Source organism: Amblyomma mixtum, chromosome 10 (genome assembly GCF_055824585.1).
Source record: "Amblyomma mixtum isolate Tamu chromosome 10, ASM5582458v1, whole genome shotgun sequence".
NCBI lineage: Eukaryota > Metazoa > Arthropoda > Arachnida > Ixodida > Ixodidae > Amblyomma > Amblyomma mixtum.
Genome location: NC_143021.1, coordinates 113652645 through 113673237, shown reverse-complemented (window position 1 = coordinate 113673237; position 20593 = coordinate 113652645). Strand labels below are relative to the sequence as shown.

At 46.3% G+C, this 20593-nt stretch overlaps 1 protein-coding gene across 5 annotated transcripts in view; it reads right to left on the bottom strand.

The window, feature by feature from the left end:
- LOC149326706 (ryanodine receptor-like) overlaps nucleotides 1–20593 on the bottom strand; it is a 542398-nt gene that overhangs the window by 232816 nt on the left and 288989 nt on the right. For all 5 annotated transcript variants that reach the window (XM_089563500.1, XM_089563501.1, XM_089563503.1 and 2 more), the window contains exons 54-56: nucleotides 15611–15803; nucleotides 11837–11966; nucleotides 674–913 (exon numbers count right to left, since the gene is read on the bottom strand). In XM_089563500.1, the coding sequence (XP_089419626.1) occupies nucleotides 674–913; nucleotides 11837–11966; nucleotides 15611–15803 (563 nt within the window). The remainder of the gene's footprint in view (nucleotides 1–673; nucleotides 914–11836; nucleotides 11967–15610; nucleotides 15804–20593) is intronic.

The following is a 20593-nucleotide window of genomic DNA, read 5'->3' as shown; positions in this document are numbered from 1 at the left end:
GCAATATCTGTTGCTGCTCAAACCAGCATTATCTGTAGACTGGAAGCAATTTGCTTTGGTCACTCTAAATTTTTGTCATTCTGTGACATCACCTCCCACGCAGGTAGCCCGGGTTCCATTCTTTATACTGATGTCTCATGACTTTCACGACTAGTGACAGGGAAACAACCTCCAGGATCACTGTAGGATGCCAACATAGCCATCTAATGCGTTCGCATTAGCAAGTTAGCCTGCCCCCCCCCCCCCCCCACAGCTGCACATTCAAGAGTCTTGATCACCAACACATTGATTGATTGATTGGATCACCAACACAAAGTGCAGCCCATTTTCACCCACACAAATCTGTTTTTTCAGTCACCGTTCGCAACTGGAATCAGCTCCCGGAAAACGTGGCATCCATCACTGACCACGTCACATTTGTCGACAGTCTGAAGTGCTTCCTGGGGCTGTGAATGTTGTATGAGCCGCATATATCTACCTGCAATGACGTATTTGTTTCATGTTCGAATTTTGTGTGCACTCGCCTGTTTGTGTATTTTCTCCGCCTTCTAAACTTTTATTGTACCCCCCCCCCCCCCCTATGTAATGCCCGCACGGACCTTTAGGGTAACTGAATAAAAAAAAAATTCAGCCCGTTTCATCAGCTGGCAAGAAGAGAGCTGCAGACACTGACCGTTGACCCAGACGCAGAAGCGCAGGAAGTCCAGGTAGCGCTCTCCCTCCACGGGGTCCCATCCGACATCCGGGTAGCCACGGTCAACGAGTTCCAGGTTGGACTGGAGTCCACACCGGGACATGTAGGCCGCTATCTTCTCCAGGTTGTGCTCACGCAGGGCCAGGGCCAGCTCCGAGTTCTCCATCAGGGAACTGTAGGCCACGTCCAGGGGCGTCGACCCCCGCAGGGAGGGACGCGCTGCAGCAGCAGATCAACAGACAGTGGGCTGCAATCACAACTGCTGTCGATGGTGAGAGTGGGAAGAGGTCACTTAGCTTCACACAGGCCATAAGAAGTGGCAGTCTTTATGACCAAGCTATCCCCGCTTCAGGAATATAGCCTAGCAAGAATTTTTCTAACGCGCTTTGTAGAAACCGAGTTATCCGTAGTTATCTGTACCGCTTGGACTCGCGTCCTTTAACAGAGTCCAACGTTCTGGGGCCTTGGACACAACCTTCCTCACAAAGGACAGCGGTGAAAGCGCTCCTGAAATTCTTAAGGGACTCGGGGTTGTATTCCCGCCTATAATCTAAGTTTTCAGTGCGCGCCCTCTGTCTCTTTGACATAGTGGTCACTGGACACTTAGACAACTCATTTCCTTGCCACTCTTTTTCCTTTTTTCCCTTTTGTTCCCCTCCCCAAGTGTAGGGTAGTCGACTGGGCATCGCCTGGTTAACCTCCCTCCCTGCCTTTCCATCCTTTTTTCACTCTCTTTATGACCAAGCTATTAAAACTAGCAATGTTCAACACGCACAGCACGGCCAAACTTTTGTTTCAACTATGCCTGAGATTTGAAGAAAAGAGGCGGATGAAAATACTCTATACTTGCTGCTTGTTTTCTTGTAAAACTGCCACTCATAAATTGTGCCCTGCCAAATATTCTTTTATTGACACGCATGAGGCCGAAGTCTCGTGAAATCTGCAGCAAGTCATGGGCAAGTTAACTAAGCAACAAACTGCAACGCCAAAGACACTTACCCACATCTCAACACAAATCAAGATGGTAAAAGGTACTCACTTCAAACGGGTTTTCAGGATTTATTTATGCAACGAATGCTCACTACTGCAGTCCAACACATTACATTAACAAGAACGCTGCCCAAGATAGCTGATAAGACAGAAACCAATCACTTACTTATTAATAAGTAAGTGCAGTTACCTGTCAACAATAAGAACTTGAAGAAAACTGAAAATGCTGCACATCAAGAAACAAACATTTGCCAAGGTGAAATGAGGAAAAATTTAAAAACACCGACGTTTCGGCACTGTTACGGGTGTCTCGTTCACAATGAGACAGAAACAGATGCGCCGTTGTTTATGAAGGAAAAATGGGGCGTACAGAGCATGTACACCTCAGGTATATTGCCCGGTGTCCTGTTTATCGCTTCACTTGTCATGTGAATGAGAAGAGACTCCTTGATCTTGTAGAAGATATTAAGCGCCCCTGCTGTCCTGCTTGGGGCTTCATTTTTCCTACAAACCATGCACCAACTTGCCCCACTAAGTGTTTGACTCCTTGAGCAGCCACGTACGTGGCTTGGTCTTTTTCAAGAATGCACGTGAAATACCAGTGGCCCGTATTTTGATGGTGTTCTGCTAAGGCGCTGGAAGCCACTTTTTCGCTCTTGACGTTGTGCTGATGTTCTTTGAGCCACGTTCTGAAATCCCCAGTCTCACCTACATAAGTTACTGCACTGCCATGTGAAGAGACAAGGCCCCACGCAAACTGGGGCTAAGGACGCAATTTATTGGATGTACACAACTATTTATCGACAACAAGCACATGGCACAAACGACCAATTAACAAGTACTCATAAACACAAACAAGCAAATAGCATATTACATCAATTCGAAACCGAAACTAAGCCCAATGAATGCAACGTACCCCCTTCCTTTGTGGAAGAGAATTTTGTAAACTTTTAATGCAAATAAAAAATTTTGAAAAACATTCAAGCAATCCCAAAAATTTCACATCCCAAAATACAAAAAATGCAGAAAATCATATGCTTAGAACAGACACGTTCTTTCTGAAGCAAAACATAAGACACTAAAGGGGCTCTGAAAAGGGCTCTATACTGAAGTTGCGGTATGCCTGGGAGGTTAAAGCACCTCGCTTCAGGAATATTGCCTAGCAAGAATTTTTCTAACGCACTTTGTAGAAGCCGAGTTATCCGTAGTCAAAATTTGAATTCCAGCGTCTTCGCACCTTTCCCTCCTCTCTCGTCACTTTTTGCACGCTGGAAGCTCGGCGCTGCTCCGCCGGGCGTGGAGCTGCCGCCGGAGCGACACAGCTTATTGGCTGCGGCCATTGTAGCTGCCTGATGTCTGAAAGAACCTAACCAATAGCCATCTCTCGAGCGACGGAGGAGGGGGTGCGAGCATGAAAAGTCGCCCGGGAAGGGCTCGCCAACTTTTGCGTGTGATTGTGGGCTCTCTGCTGCATGCAGAAGCGTGTTATTTGGCTCAGGTGTTCACGACAGCAAAATACAGTGATTGGGAGAGTTGATGTCCTTTCCTCAGAAGGGACTTCACAGCCCCTTCAAACGTGGATGGGTAAGAGGTGTGCCAACAGCTCATTCAGCTCATTCAACAGCTCGTTCATAAGCTCTTTATAGTTTATGAAGCTGCAAAGAAGTTGTGGGAGAGAGTACAAAACAAACATGCACATTCCAAGAAGTACACAGAACAGTGCAAAGCTACCAAACCTCTTCCAAGTTGGTGACTATGTTAGAGTCCGTCGACCCATAGTTCGTTTCAAGGGAGACACACAAAGCTCCGGACCTAGAAAGGTTGTTGCCCAACAAGGCCCTTCTTTTAGTCTAGATGATGGGAAGCTGTGGAATGCTTCCAAATTGACTAAATCTGTCAAACCAAAAGGTCCTGAAGAGCATGAGGACTCCTTGGACTTTTTGAACATGCCATTTCCATATGACTCTGGAAGTTTTTACATGGAACTTGAGCTCCATGCCAACAGCCGTGAACACGGAACCTCCTCTACCTATCCATGACATGTCCGAACCCCAAACCCGTTTGATTAATTCGCAATGGCCAGTCATTCAATCTCAACAATCTTCATTTCGGGACATTCCTACTGAGGCTCATCTGCCCACTTCATGGACTGTTGTGAGTGATTCTTTTTTCGGGGGGAATTCTGTGCCTTCCGGTTTGCAGTGCTTCATATTACTGACGATGAGACGCCTGACGGAAGGGACTACAGTCCTCCGTCGGCAGCATCTGCCTCAAGAATCCCCACTCCCCTTCATCATCCTCCATCACCCTCTCAGTCAGCAGCCCAACGACAACCTAGGCCTATATGGATGAAAGACTATGTAACTAAACGATTCTCCTATATATATTTTTTTGTTGGTTGACTGAGATGATTGTGAACATCAATATCTTGCATATATAATGTAGAGTGAATTTAGCTTGTGTGACTTTTTGTCCTCATAACTACCTATAGCATCTAAAAAAATAACCTCTCACTTGAGGTGCATCATGAAAACCTTTCAGACATATCTATATGTGCAATCAATGATAAATACATTTTTTTATTCACAAATGTATAATGTTGCCCATATAGCTCTGTTTCAAGTACTAGAACCCAATAGGCTACAATTTTTTTTTTATTCCAAACGCTGGCCCGTGTGCTGTGTGATGTCAGTGCACATTAAAGATCCCTAGGTGGTCGAAATTATTTCCATAGTACGGCACCTCTTTCTCTCTTTCTTCTTTCACTCCCACCTTCCTCCCTTCCCTTACAGCACAGTTCAGGCCGACATATGTGAGACAGATACTGCACCATTTCCTTTCCTCAAAAACCTATTTACCAATTTTACCCTTATCCACACACATGCAAGCAACCTTATAGAAATATACACTAGGTAACAGTTACTTTTGCTGTATAATCCTTAAAGATAACCATCCGGGTGTTGACTGCTTCTACTCTAAGTACTTAAAGCTGTTCTAATGTTTTGTTTTAATTGCAACATTTTACTAGATATTGTCCTCCTCAACACATTACTGTATCCATATGTTGTATGGTATAAGGGATCGCGAGTTTTTCTTTTTTCTTGAGGGCATTGCACCTTGAAAAAAGCACTTTGAGAATTTGTTGGCAAAGGTGGATGCAATGTTTGTCCCACCTCGCCTGTATACATTTCCTAACAGGAACGAGAGTAAATGAATGATATGCAATGCCCGTACACGTCTGAAGGGGCTGTGAAGCACCTTCTGAGGAAAGGACATCAACTCTCCCAATCACTGCATTTTGCTGTCGTGAACACCTGAGCCAAATAACACGCTTCTACACGCAGCAGAGAGCCCACAATCACATGCAAAAGTTTGCGAGCCCTTCCCGGGCGACTTGTCATGCTTGCACCCCCTCCTCCGTCGCTCGCACTTCTGTTGAGAGATGGCTATTGGTTAGATTCTTTCAGACGTCAGGCAGCTACAATAGCCGCAGCCAATGAGCCACGTAGCTCCGGCGGATCAGCCAGCTCCACGCCCGGAGGTGGGGCCGGCGGAGCAAGCTTCCAGCGTGCAAAAAGTGACGAGACAGGAGGGAAAGGTGCAAAGACGCTGAAATTCAAATTTTGACTACGGAGTTGAAGTCCCCTCTGGATCTTGTAGAGGGAAATTGGGTTGATGATGACTGTTGAAGGATGCTTGACGTCTTGCAGATTCAAATTGCTCAATCACATTGCTAGAGGACACTTCTGGAGAGGTTAACTTTTAATAACAATTAATAACACAAAGGAAGATACAAGCAAGGAGAAAACATATTTACACTTGACTGACTCGTAGTTGTACGTGACGAAACCAGCCCTCGGTCCAGCCAAAACAGCTGCTTTTAAACCCTATGTCCCCGCCATTGATGGGGAGAATAACCAATCAGGTAACTGCACAAACATCCACCCAATAAATTATTGGGGAAAGGAAAACATCACCAATCAACAATTCGTAAAGGACAACACAACCAATCAATGATTGGGGAAAGAAGGTAACTCATTGCGACAAACACTGCACACATATGTAACCCCTTATGTAACGCCCCTCACCGGGCCTTTAAGGAAAATAAATGAAATATGTACACTCTCTAACATAACGATTTTGGAGAATTATGCTTTCCTGTGGCGAGCTTCATGAACACTCTCACTTTCCCATGATGCAGATTATTTCAACGTCCGGATGACCCAAGTTAAAGGAAAGTCACTTCAACCCATCTGTTCAGCATCTTCACTCCTCATACCTGCAGCTAGCGTGGCAATATCCTGTTGACCGCGCTTCAAGCTGTCAACGTACGCCGCTGCAGACATGGGACAAAAGCCACACACTGTGACGCGAATCCACCTCGCCGCAAGCATGTGCACAACAGGATGCGACCTAATGTATCCATCCCTGGAGGGCGTTTGACCTTTCCCGTAATCCTCCGCTATCCGGCGCCCCCCGTATCCCGCTGGGTAACGAGTGTGACTCACCCCCTTCTCTGCAGTTGTGCAGGGGGCGCAAGAGAAAGAACGAAATGGGCATTCCACTAACGTGAACCGGATGCGGCAAACAATGTACAGCACCGCAAACTTCACTACAGAGGCTTCTACAAAGCGCGTTAGAAAAATTCTTGCTAGGCAATATTCCTGAAGTGGGGTGCTTTAACCTCCCAGGCATACCGCAACTTCAGTATAGAGCCCTTTTCAGAGCCCCTTTAGTGTCTTATGTTTTGCTTCAAAAAGAATGTGCCTATTCTGAGCATATGATATTTTGCATTTTTTGTATTTTGAGATGCGAAATTTTTGTGATTGCATGAATGTTTTTCAAAATTTTTTTATTTGCATTAAAAGTTTACAAAATTCTCTTCCACGAAGGAAGGGAGTATGTTGTGTTCATTCGTTTTAGTTTCAGTTTCGAATTGATGTATATGCTATTTGCTTGTTAATTCGTTGTTTGTGTCATGTGCTTGTTGTCGATAAATAGTTGTGTACGTCCAATAAATTGCGTCCTTGGCCCCAGTTTGTGTGGGGCCTTGTCTCTTCGCATGGCAGTAGTACAGTAACTTATGTAGGTTGTTGGGACACACTTTACTCGTTCCCTGTGGTTCACTTGCCACATAACGCTAAACAGACACGGACACAGGAAGACAAACAGAACGGGTGCTGCTTGTCTTCCTGTGTCCGTGTCTGTCTAGCTCTATGTGGCAAGTGAACCGTCACTAACTCGCCCAAGCTTCCACCCTGTGATTCGCTTCCCCACAGTGCACCTTCAACTCGTCGCCAGTGGTTAGCTTCCCCGCAATGCACCCTCCTTAATCGTGTTACTTTAACTAACAGGGGCTGGCATCGCAGTGCCACGACCGCCACGGATGGCGTATTTGCTGAGCGCGCGCGGGGGGAGACGGGCCTCTTCAGCTGGGAACCTGGGAAGTGCGCTGATGTGCACGCGCAAGGCTCCGCTCTTCGCCTGCGGGCACGCGGCCTCGTGGTGGGAACTTGCTCCCGCCATGCCCGTCCCGTCCGGCCTCGGAGTTTCCCTCTGCCCTACCGTGGGCAAACATTCGCTCGTAACCGTGCTGGTGAGTCGGATGTCCTCGATTCTTCAGCGTAATTTGTTGCTAGCTGCCGTTATTGTTGTTGTAGCAATAAATGCCTTGTTTGTGTCATCCAGAGTGTCATTCCTTTGTTCCCTCAGAGCAAGGCCTGCTGTGGTCGGCGTGCGCTCGGTACCATACACGACCACGGGGTGTGGGGTCCAGCAGTTTTGAACTGGGTCAGCCGCGGTTAAACGGGGAGAACGTATTTATATCTCCCCAAGTGAAACCCCACAAGGTAAGAGTGGGGATTTCAAAAGGTGGTTCAAAGAACATCAGCACAACGTCAATAGCAAAAAAGTGGCTTCCAGCGCCTCAGCAGAACACCATCAAAATATGGGCCACTGGTATTTCGCGTGCATTCTTGAAAAAGACCAATCCGCGTACGTGGCTGCTCAAGGAGTCAAACACGTAGTGGGGCAAGTTGGTGCATGGTTTGTAGAAAAAATGAAGCCCCAAGCAGGACAGCAGGGGCGCTTAATATCTTCTACAAGATCAAGGAGTCTCTTCACATTCACATGACAAGTGAAGCGATAAACAGGACACCAGGCAATCTACCCGAGGTGTACATGCTCTGTGCACCACATTTTTCTTTCATAAGCAACGGCGCATCTGCTTCTGTCTCATTGTGAACAAGGCACCCGTAACAGTGCCGAAACGTCAGTGTTTTTACGCTTTTCTTCATTTCACCCTGGCAAGCGTTTGTTTCTTAATGCGCAGAATTTTCCTCACCAAATGGGCTTAACCTTGAACTATGGCACTCAAAAACTGTGAATTATACACAGTTTGAATTAATGGGCGCCTTTTTAATAAAGTGCCTGTCGGCATAGCTACAGCATTAATATGAGTGCAGAAGTTCGAATTAAGCAACACCAATCTGTGACATAAGCAAGATGCAGTAGCACTGCTGTAGCCGGCTGGGCCGACTGGTGGTCAAAAAAAAGGGGTTACGACCGATAGGAATACATGTAAACGTTTTCAAAGCTGTTTTCAGATTACATAGTGAACCTACGCAGTTGTCCTTTCATGAACAAAAACTGAGCACATCCTAGAACAGAATGCAAAAATATGCAGTCATTTCAAAGGAGATGTATCTTTAGTACACCGCAATGCACATGGCAGTCACCTCCTACACTGTTAAGGTTGTCGTGGTTTTGTTTGTGCGCAGTTTTTTTGGAAGTGTATTTGACGGTTGCATCACGGTGCACGCGAAGGGATAGTGGGTGATTGTGTCTTGGGTTGATTTGGGTTGACTGTGGGCAGAAGATACTTATTTAGGTCTCTTCGTGTGAATAAAAATTCAGTTGATAGTCTGCGCCCGTGTCGTGCCTTCTCGTTCTGTTCTTCGTTTTTTGCGCAGTTTTCAGTATGAATTCCTACCAACTAGCCCAGTTTACCGTTCTTATTATTACCTCCTACAGGGCAGGAGCACGACCCTTAGGAACACATGTAAGCAAAAAAAACTTTCAGAAATGAATTTTTCTCATTTCACAGAGTACCCGTGCAGGCGGCTGTTGGTTAACAGTTGACGAGTGCTTTCAAGAACAGAGTGGCGATCTATGCAACGTCAGTTCAATGGTATCTTTTTAAAACATGATAAGTGTGTGTTGTGAAGCCAGAAATGCAGCCAAAAGGCGCGGCATCCACAGGTATTCCTCCGGTTCACGCAAGCTTCTCGTGGAGTCCGTCAGGTGTGCTACATTTGCTCACTCAGCTGGACAGCCTAGACTGCTCGACATGAAAAGCAGTTCCCAAACGGCATGATAAGTGAAGGAAGGTGAACTTTAGCAGACGACAGCACAGCCGATAGGCTCAGCTGGTGTAGTGGTGTCATTGTCTGCAACCATGTACAGTTTGTTTATCGCACTGTTACGGGGAAATGCACATCCTGAAATTAACATTTTCATTATTAAAGATACCACAACGAAATTACCATACAAACGTGTTTAAGGGCCACACTTTTTTTTTTTTCAGATCTGAGGCCAATTTTTGGGGTGCCACCCATACAAACGATTTGCGAAGAAAAAATTTTTTTAAAAGTATAAACAGAGCAATCTGGGAATGAGCGTATTCTACGTTGAGTCATCACTAGCGGAGTCTTCCGACTCCGAGCTGTGCTGTGGTCTGGTGCACGCTCATGCCACAAGAAGTCACGCAGCATGTCCACTGTCAATGCGTAGCTGTTGTTCCACACTTCCATCACATAGCAGAGCAGCTCTTATTCTAGTTCGAGAAACTTGCACGGCTTGCGGCGGACAGTGCGTTTTTTGCAGCCTGTGTTCTTCAGAGCATCCCTTTGGTTTCAGCATAGTCGGACGCACTTCTCGGCCATGTCAGATTTGCTGCCCACCGCACGCTTGCCGTGTTCGGGCAAACCATGTACTACCATGAGCAAACCAGCCATGTAGCTATTAAGGTGCTTGCCCACCGTGCTAAAACTGCACCGCTCGGCAGCAGCACGCGAAAGCCACTACTACGGTGAACTAACACACTACCACAAAAAGCTGGAGCTAGCGATACCGATGCCGATATGGACAGCGGGAGCTCATAGGAGAGGAAAAAGTTGACGACGATGATGATGAGCCGCGGCCTCGGGCGTCAGCCGTGGGCGACACCTCGAAGCTCCTGTGTGCGTGCGTGGCCTCGTGATTAAACGCACAGCTGCTCTCTACCGGAGCTGATCGCGGAGGCCAGGGCTATGCATTTCGAAGGCTATCCCAGCGTGGAACAAGGAAAGCTTGGGTGTGGCCCTTACATGGATCTTTTCTTCTATTATTTCCTTCTGAAAAACAGGGTGTGGCCCATACATAGGTGCGGCCCTTACACGCGTTTATACGGTATATTTTGACAGTAGCACCGCCCTCATTCGTAATAAGCAAGGATTTCTTATAAATGCGGCAGTTATAAGCGGACCCGACTGTACATGTACAGATTGTAACACCCAGCCGGCTCCGGTATCTTCCAGTACCCCTTATGTTCGTAAAAAATTCTGGGTCTACACTAAGACAGCCGCTTTGAAGAGCTCCAAGAGGCTTTTAATCCTGTTTCAAAATGCATAATGAAGTCTGGTCAAAGCTGTACAGCTGTATAGCTAGGGAAAACTGTATAGCCTTCCTTCGTAGCCGTACGGCTGCGCTCAGGTGGATGCCAATGAGTAATTACTCCCTTATTACATAATGAAGTCTCCCTGCAAGAAGCGCTAGAGTGAATTGTTCTCTGAAACTTGCTTAATTTTAACTTCTGGTTTATTCGAACCGAGTATACTACAAAGTATACTACAGTGAAAGCTCGTTAATTCGACCCCCGTTAATTCGGCAAATCGGATAATTCGACGCGCGCGCGAGGTCCCTACAATTATACATAGGAGTCTATGGGGCGAAACTCTCGTTAATTCGAACAAATTCTGCCGTGCGTCGGTTAATTCGACTTCACTCCGCAGCCCGCCAAGCCGGTGTGCCGAGAGAAAAAAGAAAAAACACTGCCATAAGCGGCGCTACTGTACGGCTGATAGGCCATCCCTATGGTCATATCATCCATCCATCCGTCCATCCATCCGAGGAAGCGAGTTAGCGGCGGCCGAAGCGGCTGGCGTCTTTTTTTTGTGTGTGCTTTGTTGTGTCGCAGCAGTCGCTATCACGGTTATTTACGGCGCCTTTTTTGGTAAATGCGCGCTTTGTCAGCGTGTTTACTGCGCTACTTGTTGCTGTTTTGTTGCAACTGAGAGAAGGGTGAAAGGAAATCGGAAGGGATTGCCTACTGGCTCAGCCACCACCGCTGCCATGTGCAGATAGAGGAGAGTTAAAAGATCAGAGAAAAAGATAGAGAAAAGATAAGACACCCGTCCACAGTCCCCGTGCAGATAAGAGGAGAGTTAAAAGATCAGAGGAAAGATAAGACGCGCGTCCCAGCAACAACGCCGTCCCCGCGGACGCTGGTTGAAAAAACAGATAAGCGGGGAGCGGCACTCCCTTCACCACCTCCCCGCGCTGCTTTCCGATGGGTAGCGCGCAGGGCCTGCGCGCCGCCTCGCCTTCGTGTCCTGTCAGCTGACCGAGGATGAAATAATTGAAGTGACAGGCGCTGACAACGACGACGATTTACGATTGTGAGCAGTTGCACCAAATGCCGAAGTGCACGGTGAGAGAACCCGCAGAAGCCTTGTCCGTGCGGGAGGACTTCTGTGAACAAATCCCTGACGGCGCGTGTGCCGCGGAGCACCTGGCAGCTGTTAGAGCTATCGTAGTCGCTCGAAAAAGCGGACGGTGATTACAGATTTCCTTGCCAACTAAAGGTATACGTCCTGTTGCGGCAAACATTGTTTTTTGTTGTTCATTCGATAATTCGACATTCGGATAATTCGACAATTTTTCGCGGTCCCGTCAGTGTCGAATTAACGAGCTTTTACTGTAGTATACTATACTACACTGAGTATACTACAAAGGCTCCCCTTAATTCAAACTGCATGCTACTGTCACAAATTTCACACTGTCAAGAGTCAAGTGCAATTCATTCCCATGGTGCACGAAATGTTTTGCACTCACAGAGGAGGATGTTGCTGTTCTCCAGCAAGAAGTCGAGGTGGTCGAACATGGCCTTCTGGTTCTGGCGGCTCGTGCGGCAGAAGTAGCACAAGAAGCGACAGCAGGACACCACCATCTCATGCGACGTGTCCTAGAGAGGGAGAGACAGATCACTTTACTCACTTAGGCCGGGTTTTATGCTGCATAAGCAACTGAGGACGTCATGTGCCAAACAGGGGATAAACAGAATGTGTGTTTTGCAGGCAATAAAAGGTTAAACATTTGATAATGTCATCACTCGTTCATAAGTTTGCTTCTTTCAAGGACCTTGCCAATGGACTGGCTGTCTTGCCCACACATTCCATTGATATGCTTTTACCTGCCCCTCCCTTAAGGTGTTTGGTTTGTTTTCTTGTCTTTTGCGTGCTGCCTTTTTGACCGATTTCTTGTCTTTCATCGCACGTTCTGCCAAGCAAAAAATAAATATTAGTTGTCAGTGCTTGTATGTCTCCATTGTGTCTCCCGTTACTTTCACATTGCACATCTTTTGTAATGCTTCACGAAACAGCCCAGGCTGCTCCCCAGTGATCCTCGACTACAAGATTGAGCCTTGGGTGCACAGCTCAGCAGTTTGAGAAATGAGCCACACAAAACTCATACAGCTATTCTGTTGCTCTGGTATCAAAGGCTACATAAGAGTGACTGCTATTTATGGTATGGTATATGGTATATGGGGTTTAACATCCCAAAGCCACTCAGGCTATGAGGGACGCCGCAGTGAAGAACTCCGGAAATTTCGACCACCTGGGGTTCTCTAACGTGCACTGACATCGCACAGCACATGGGCCTCTGGAATTTCGCCTCCATAAAAATTCAACCGCCGCGGCCGGGATCGAACCCGCGTCTTTCAGGTCAGCAGCCGAGCGCCGTAACGACTGAGACACCGCGGCGGCCTTGCTATTTATTACTCGAAAGCATCAATGCAAGAAATGATACTGCAGATTAAGTGCAGTACAAGAGGTGCATTAAAGGTGCACATTAAGGGTGCATTAAAGTAAATTAACTGTGAATTAATTGCAAATTGTGAATTAAGGTGAAATAAAATAATTAATTGTGGATGAAGTGGGTAATAAAGGAAGCAATTAAAAACAAAAAAGCAACTTGAAATGAGGAGGCGTCATTGCGTTTGCATTACTCCAAAGCGGGTTACCGCAGGGATCTCGAATTTTCAATGTATTGCGTAGAAGTCAAAGCCTGCACATTTCTGCTTACTACCAATCACATACACAACTCACAGTTCCAAAGTATTTTCCCGGAATACATCGTTAACGCAAGCTCATTCACTTTGAGCAGAATCATCAAGCTCAACCGCGCTCAGACTAAAAACGCGCCAACAAACCTCCAAAACCCACGCTCAAGACATGTCTGCCCTGGCCTTATGCCTACCGTGGGCCTGCTAAAGGCAGCAGCGCCTCCTTGTTTGTTTGCAAACGTGCAGGAGGTCTGTATACATATCCCTTCCAGTAATGCCTCGCTCTGCGAGACAAGAGTATATGTAAACAATAGACTAAAAGCCAAAAGAAACATGGCATAAAAAACATAACAGACAATGAAGACCAAAGTCTACAGCAAAGAGCGAAACAAAGGCATGAAAAGAAATACAATACGGGTTCGAGACAGGTGTACAAGACAGTACTCGTAAAATCTAGTCTCATGAAAGTAAGGATAGTACTTTCTCTGACAGCGAAAGTTAAATCTTGCTTGTGCACTGACTGTTCATCTGCAGCTTCAATCATTCCACGTTTAGCACATTCTTCCATTTCCCTATCACTGTACTTCTTGTAATTCTGAACTCAGGCTCTTCACCAGACGTTGCTTTCTATTATTTGTTATGTTTTATTTTTGTTTTTTTGCTGTGTTTCTTGTTGAATTTTAGTCTTATCATCATCAGCGCCAGCAGCAGCAGTAGCCTGACTACGCCCACTGCAGGGCAAAGGCCTCTCCCATGTCTCTCCAATTAACCCTGCCCTTCGCCAGTTGCGGCCACTGTATCCCCACAAATTTCTTAATCTCCTCCACCCAACTAATTTTCTGCCGCCCCCTGCTACGCTTGCCTTCTCTCGGAATCCACTCCGTTACCCTTAAGGACCAGCGGTTATCTTGCCTTCGCATTACATACCCTGCCCAAGCCCATTTCTTGCTCTTGATTTCAACTAGGATGTAATTAACCCGCGTTTGTTCCCTCACCCACTCCAACCGCTTCCAATCCCTTAACGTTACACCTAACATTTTTCTTTCCATAGCTGGCTGCTTTGTCCTTAACTTACACCTGTTGTATACTTTTCTCTTGAGGGATATTGGTAAGCTGCCATTCATGATCCGAGAGAACCTGCCATATGCGCTCCACCCCATTCTTATTCTTCTAGTCATTTCCCTCTCATGATCAGGATCAGCGGTCACTACCAGCCCTAAGTAGACATATTCTCTAACTACTTCCAGCACCCCACTACCAATGAACAAATCAATTTAGTCTTGTAGCCCTGAAGAAGTTCCATTCACTGATGGCTCATGCATCCAGCCACTTGTTACAAAGTTGTGGGCCTCCAGTGACTTCATTTGGATACGAGTGGTGAAGCATCCACACATAATCACAAGCCTATGCCCTGGATGCAGTTGCTTGTCCACAGCGTGAAAGGGTCCATCCCGATTGTTTTTGTCCTCTCCTCATAAAGTCGTCCATCACATTTGGAGAGCGCCGCTGCATAGCCTCCAGGAACTGAAGCCACTCTCTTTAAAAACAGTCAGGCTACTTGCAGCGTGTCACTTACGAGCAGTTATCACGTTCATGCGTGCATCGGTGCAGCATGCTACCATAGCGGCTGTGGCAACTGTAACAGGTGTCTGCAAAGGAGTACTAACAAGATGGCTGCTTACAATGCGCCGGCTGCTGGATTTTGCGCATGCTCCCTAAAGCTAACACTTCTTGTCCTTCTGTAGCCCCCCTCCTTCTCTCTTCAAACAGAGAAATATGCCTTCCATTTTATAGAAGGCAATAAAAGATCTCTTCGTGCCTCAGCTGAACCATGAGAGACTACGCAATATCATTCTGCATTGAAGTGCGTCCTTCAATACCACTAATTACTGCTAGAGCTGCATGCACTAATCATGAAGTTCTTTAAATTCAGAGGAACTGTTACATAGCTGAAAAACTTGCACACCAAACCTATGAAAAAGCATGGCTCCTAGCTTAAAGTGTACAGGAGCACCAAGCCCCACGGCCATTTTTGTAGTCGGCCACACTGTCAGCGAGATTTTCAGGAATGGATTTCACAAGACCGCTAGTTTATTTGGTGCAAAATTTTGACAGAGTGGAATGTTATCTATGCGTTGCAGCCATACCCACGCAGAGCATCGGCTGTCACTCATCAGCGCTCAGCAAAAGTGATATGCTGGTAGATGCGATGTGCTGTATAAGCAGAAATAATGATAATTAGTCCACCACGGAAGTTCATGTTGCAAAATTCTCTTTCATTAGTTGATTCACAGCAAACATCATGCAGCAACTAAGGCTAGGCCGCCCATTTCAACAGAAAAAAGTTCGGACCAAGTTGGCACAATTTTCCCACTTTTTATCACGATGGCACAACTTATCTGGTTTGCTGCAGCCTGGCACATTTGGCACAAGAGTGGTGTCACTTCTCAGCATTTTCTGTTCTCACTATACAGCCGAATGTTGAGCCAGAGCAATGATTTATATCACACTGTGTTGCTGACACGTTCTCGAAGCTGCCCTACCTTGTCAGCGGATGTGGCCTCAGGTGCGGATGGCGAGGCTGGTGAAGACGCTGCCGCGGGAGCCTGTCCCGAGGACTGCGTCTGAGCCCGCTTGCCCAGTGTGTTGATCATGACATCCATGACATTCTCGTTGACACGTAGCACGCGGATGAGGTCCGGGTGTTGAAAAAAGATACGGTTGTTCACCAGGGCCCTGCACAAGGACACATGCTGGGCACTCACTCACCAATACGACTTTTTTTCTCTTGCACAGATACAATAAATTACAGGCTCTTTCGCAGCTTGCAGATGTCACAGTGAAATATATATGAAGAGTTAAATCAGTCACATTACTTTAAGGGGGGACACTGGTCTTGAAAAGGAAATTTTATTAATTTAGTCATAGTTATGAAATTTTCAGTGCACATGTATTTTTGTGTACTGATTCTAGATATGTCATTTAATTTCATGTAAAACAATTCCTTGAGCACTTATGCACTTTTTATGCTAGTATTTTGCGGAGAGTTTTGAAGAAAATTTGCTGCAGGAAACTCGCTGAAATGCATGCCATTGGCTTCTCTTGAGACCAAGGAATACAATAAGGGTAAAATTATCATCCTGGCTCTCATAGAACTTGAGTAATAGGGTACTGAAGCTGCCACTTCAGAAACAGGAATACACACTTTCCTTCTCATATCTGAAGCGACAACTTCCAAACTCTATAACTTAAGTTCTATGATAGGCAGGAAGACAATTTCACCCTTATTGTATTCCTTGGTGTCAAGAGAACCCAATGGCATACATTTCAGCGAGTTTCCTGCAGCAAATTTTCTTCAAAACTCTCCGCAAAATACTAGCATAAAAAGTTGCATAAGTGCTGAAGGAATTGTTTTACATGAAATTAAATGACATATTTAGAATCAGCACACAAAAATACATATTCCCTGAAGATTTCGTAACTGTGACATCATTAATAAAAATTTTTTTTTCAAGACCAGTGTCCCCCCTTAATGAAGGAAGTGCTCACTCGGCTAATGACCTTCACGAGCACTGTGGTGGCGCAGTGGTAATGGCACTCGGCTGCTGACCCGAAAGATGCCGGTTCGATCCCAACTGTGGCAGTCACATCTTGATGGAGGCGAAATGCTAGAGACACGTGTACTGTGTGATGTCAGTGCACGTTAAAGGAACACCGAGGAGAAACTGAAGTTGGCTTCTGTTGATAGAATACCAGCTCCTAAACGCAAAAACACCCCTCTTAATGAAAACAAAGCTATTGTAAGGTAGAAAAGAGCAATAAATAAAATACAGGTATCGCCACCACAGTCCAATCTCACAAGTGCAAGTGTGACGATGAAGTAGGAGAAAAGAAAGACATCAGATATCTCTGAGGTTGACAAAGGTGCATGAAGGTTACATGTTTAATCGATATTGAAGTACATTTTTGTTTTGAAGCCGCTGGTGCTCTGTTATCACATGAGGAAGACAGGTAAAAGGCAACCTGAATGTTGGAAGTCAAAGAAAACCTGCAACAGGCAGCCAGCTGAGTTTCGGTGCATTATGGGGTGCTTTCTGGCTATGCATTCTGTGTGCCTGCATGGTCTCGTTATGTGCCTTGATTTACAAGGGCGTAGCAGCAAAAATACCCCTGTCAAGCGGGTAAGTTAAGTGCACTTACGAAGAGTGTCACTCGCTATAAGTACACTTTGTCAAATCTAAACGTCGCAAGTGCAGTGTCACTCTCAGAAGAGTGCACTCAGGTTGGAGTGCGTTTACGGAATAACACTCTGAGGGCCGAGTGCGTAACATCGACAGCAGCGACTTTCAAGGTATACTAGTATGTACTGTGCGTAAGAAGTACTCACAAGTTGATTTTAATTTCTATAACACTGCTTTTAAAAATATTTCTTTGTTATAGCTACAGGCGAAGCAACACAACAAAGAAACACGATCAGATGTAACTCCGCTGCACGCCACTATCTTTTATGCTGTCAAAATTCTGGATAGTCTTGGTTAGTCTTGGCTTTCCTTGTATTTCTATCTTTTTTTTGTAGTTAGAGACTGTTTAAGTTTGTTTCATTTGGCTATCACGTCAAACAATCAAATTCTAAGTTTTTTTTTTAGTTTTCGTCGACCTCTTCCAAAATTTGTTTCAATTCGTGTTGCCATTTTTTTTACTATGAGTACACTTTGCCTTCCCGTTTAGCACTGCGTAGCCTAAAGTGTCACTCGGGATGCCGAAGTGCACTCCTTGTAAGTGCCCTTAACTTGTGCGCTTCACAGGGCTATAAGTGCTCCTCGGACGAAGTTCGTGCGACGGCATGCAACTGTGGCAAAGAAAAAGAGCTATGTATCACCAATGTTCCACGTACCTCGACATTAGCAAACGCACTGCTCGGCGTGTTCACATTGCCAACGTGCCGTGATACTGGGCTGCATAACCAGCCCTACGAGGACTATTATTACAGAATTTAAATATGCCTGCACATACCAGTCGCGACTGTGGCTTGGCGGTGACACTGCCAACTTTTCGGCACTAGGACTTTTTTGCTAGACACGTTGCCTCAGCCCTCAAAAGCATCACACGCTGTGTAGGGTTGAACCTGGTCAAAGCAGGCCACAGTTCTTTGCGAGAACGAGATCCATCATAATGTTGGTGCAAACGTAAATGTTGAGAAATGCTGAGAAGTAACTAGCACAAAAGAATATCTCTCGAGTAATACGAGAAGGAATCACTCTCACAAGCCCGTTTTTGCACAGACAGTTCTTCAGGAGGCTGTCTATTCTGCATATTTCTTGGCAGCCATTTTTATGTCAGTCACTTTCATTTTAGTACAGCGAAAGCTGTGATAGCTCTGTACAAGCACAGCGTAAGAATATTTTAGTTGCTGACACTGACCGCCCACTGCGGCAGAGAATGCACACAGATCATGTTCGCCCTCTAGTACTTGCATCGACCACAGCGATGCAAGGGTGCTACGGAGCAGTGAGCATTAAGGCTCCTCTTAATACAGCCTCCTCCGTAGAGGAGCCTTAATGGCCATTAGAGTCACTGTGGCCATTCGCTTGCAGAGGAGCGTGCCCAGCTTTCGGCGCCATTTCAGGCTGTGAATGTCGGTGTTTTGCGCTGCCAACATTACAAGATGTGGACACTAGGCCCTCAGCTTTCACGTCGTGGTAGACACCATGCAGAAACAAAGTTTGGTACAACTAGCTTTTTATGTCACTGTTTGGGACCAGCCGCAGTGATCATTTGTGCAATCACATGTGGGGGCTCGGGCCGATGCCGTGAACCATCGTCGCAGCCTATGTACTGTCGAGGGCAAAAGTAACAGACCCCCCCTTCAAGTTCTAGCCCTTGCTACTTTGAACGATGGCACCACCTGACAAAGCACTTCTAGTGTTGAGACTGGCGCAGTAGGCCCATTTCAGCACCAGAAGTGTTTTTTCAGGTGGTGCTCTTATGCAGAGTGGCACACGTCAGAACCTGAAGGGGGAGGGGTCGGTAACTTTTGCCCCCAATGGTATACACGGTGGCTGTGACGTGTTGGTTGTTGCTGTGGCACACCCAAGGAGTCCAGCCAGGTCCAGAAGCCGACTAGACGCGATTATGGGTAAGAAGTGCTTCGTACCCAACTGCAGATCAGGCTACCAGAGTTGTCCGGACCAAGTGTAACTTTTTAAAGCCCTGTCAGAGCCTGCTCGCCTAGAACTTTGGTGCCAGGAAGTCCCCAGAGCAGACATGATATTGCAACAGAGTCACCACGTCTGCGCGAAGCACTTTCCTGAGGATATGATATATAACCGCACCACCCCGAGTTCAATGGCAAGGTACTTTTAAATGCACCCAAGAAACAGGTGCTGTCGGCAAATGCTGTGCTCAGTTATTTTTCCTGGGTGTCCCAGATATCTGACAAAACAGGCAAGCTCAAGAAAGCCTTCAAAAAAACAAAAGTCTGCAGCCATGTGAGCCAAGCAGGAAAGCAAGCGATCAGGGATGGCCTGTGAAAAGCAAAAAGACGTCGCTCCATCATGGGGCCCTCAAAAGAAACTACACACAGGTGGCTGGAGTACATATCATGCGTGTCAGCTGACCAAGGAACACGCCCTTCTTCCACCATGAAACTTGGAGGCACCTCCTAACTTAAGTGCAAGCTCCGTCTTCATACGCATTCATGATGTCAAGGTTTGTTCTCTTGTGCACTGGTCTTGTCCACCTTCTATGGCCGTTTACAAACATCCTTCAAGAGAAAAGAATCATGTTTAAGAGACGCGCAAGTATTTTACCTCTGTGCATGCACGCCTGTCTTTCCTTGAGGGAGACAACAGCTCAGCATCATCGGTGTCGGCTTAAAAGCTGAGCTTGGCAGGAGGAGTGCCAGGGGAATTTCCAGTAACCATTTTTGCGTCACGTAGCTAAAAGTGCACTGCACTAGCCATTAAGACGTCCCAAATGCACACCTCGTTTTCTTTTGGTCCTTGTATAGTGGCAGAGGCGTTCCACAACACAGCACAAGAGTGTGGGTTCTATTCCTGGCTGCGGAAGGAACATTTCTGATTTAGGCGAAAAGCGGAAACGCCCTGGAGGTTTCTCTGAATATTAAAGAACCCCAGTTGGCAGAAGTTGACCATGTTCTCTACACAGCAGGCATCATGCCACAGCGGCGGCGTATTACACTGCTAAAGCAACATCTGAATGTATGCGTAGGCTCTTTGGCCCAAATGTTGGAGCATGCGCGCTGCGGCTGACCTTTTATGATTAAGAGTCAATATAGTTAACTGTGCTCTCAGAATTCTTGCGGATGAACGAAAAAAACTTTGCAGTGAATGCATTTTGATAACAATCTCAGAAGGATATCGCAGGGCAGCATCCTCGCTGCTGTTCCACCGATCCATGCAGTCCCGGCAGTAAAACATGAAGTCACCAAAATAATTCGATGTTGACAGTAGTTTCAATCCTACTGTACCTCGCCGCACTGAACAAAGCGTATTACAAGCCGCGGC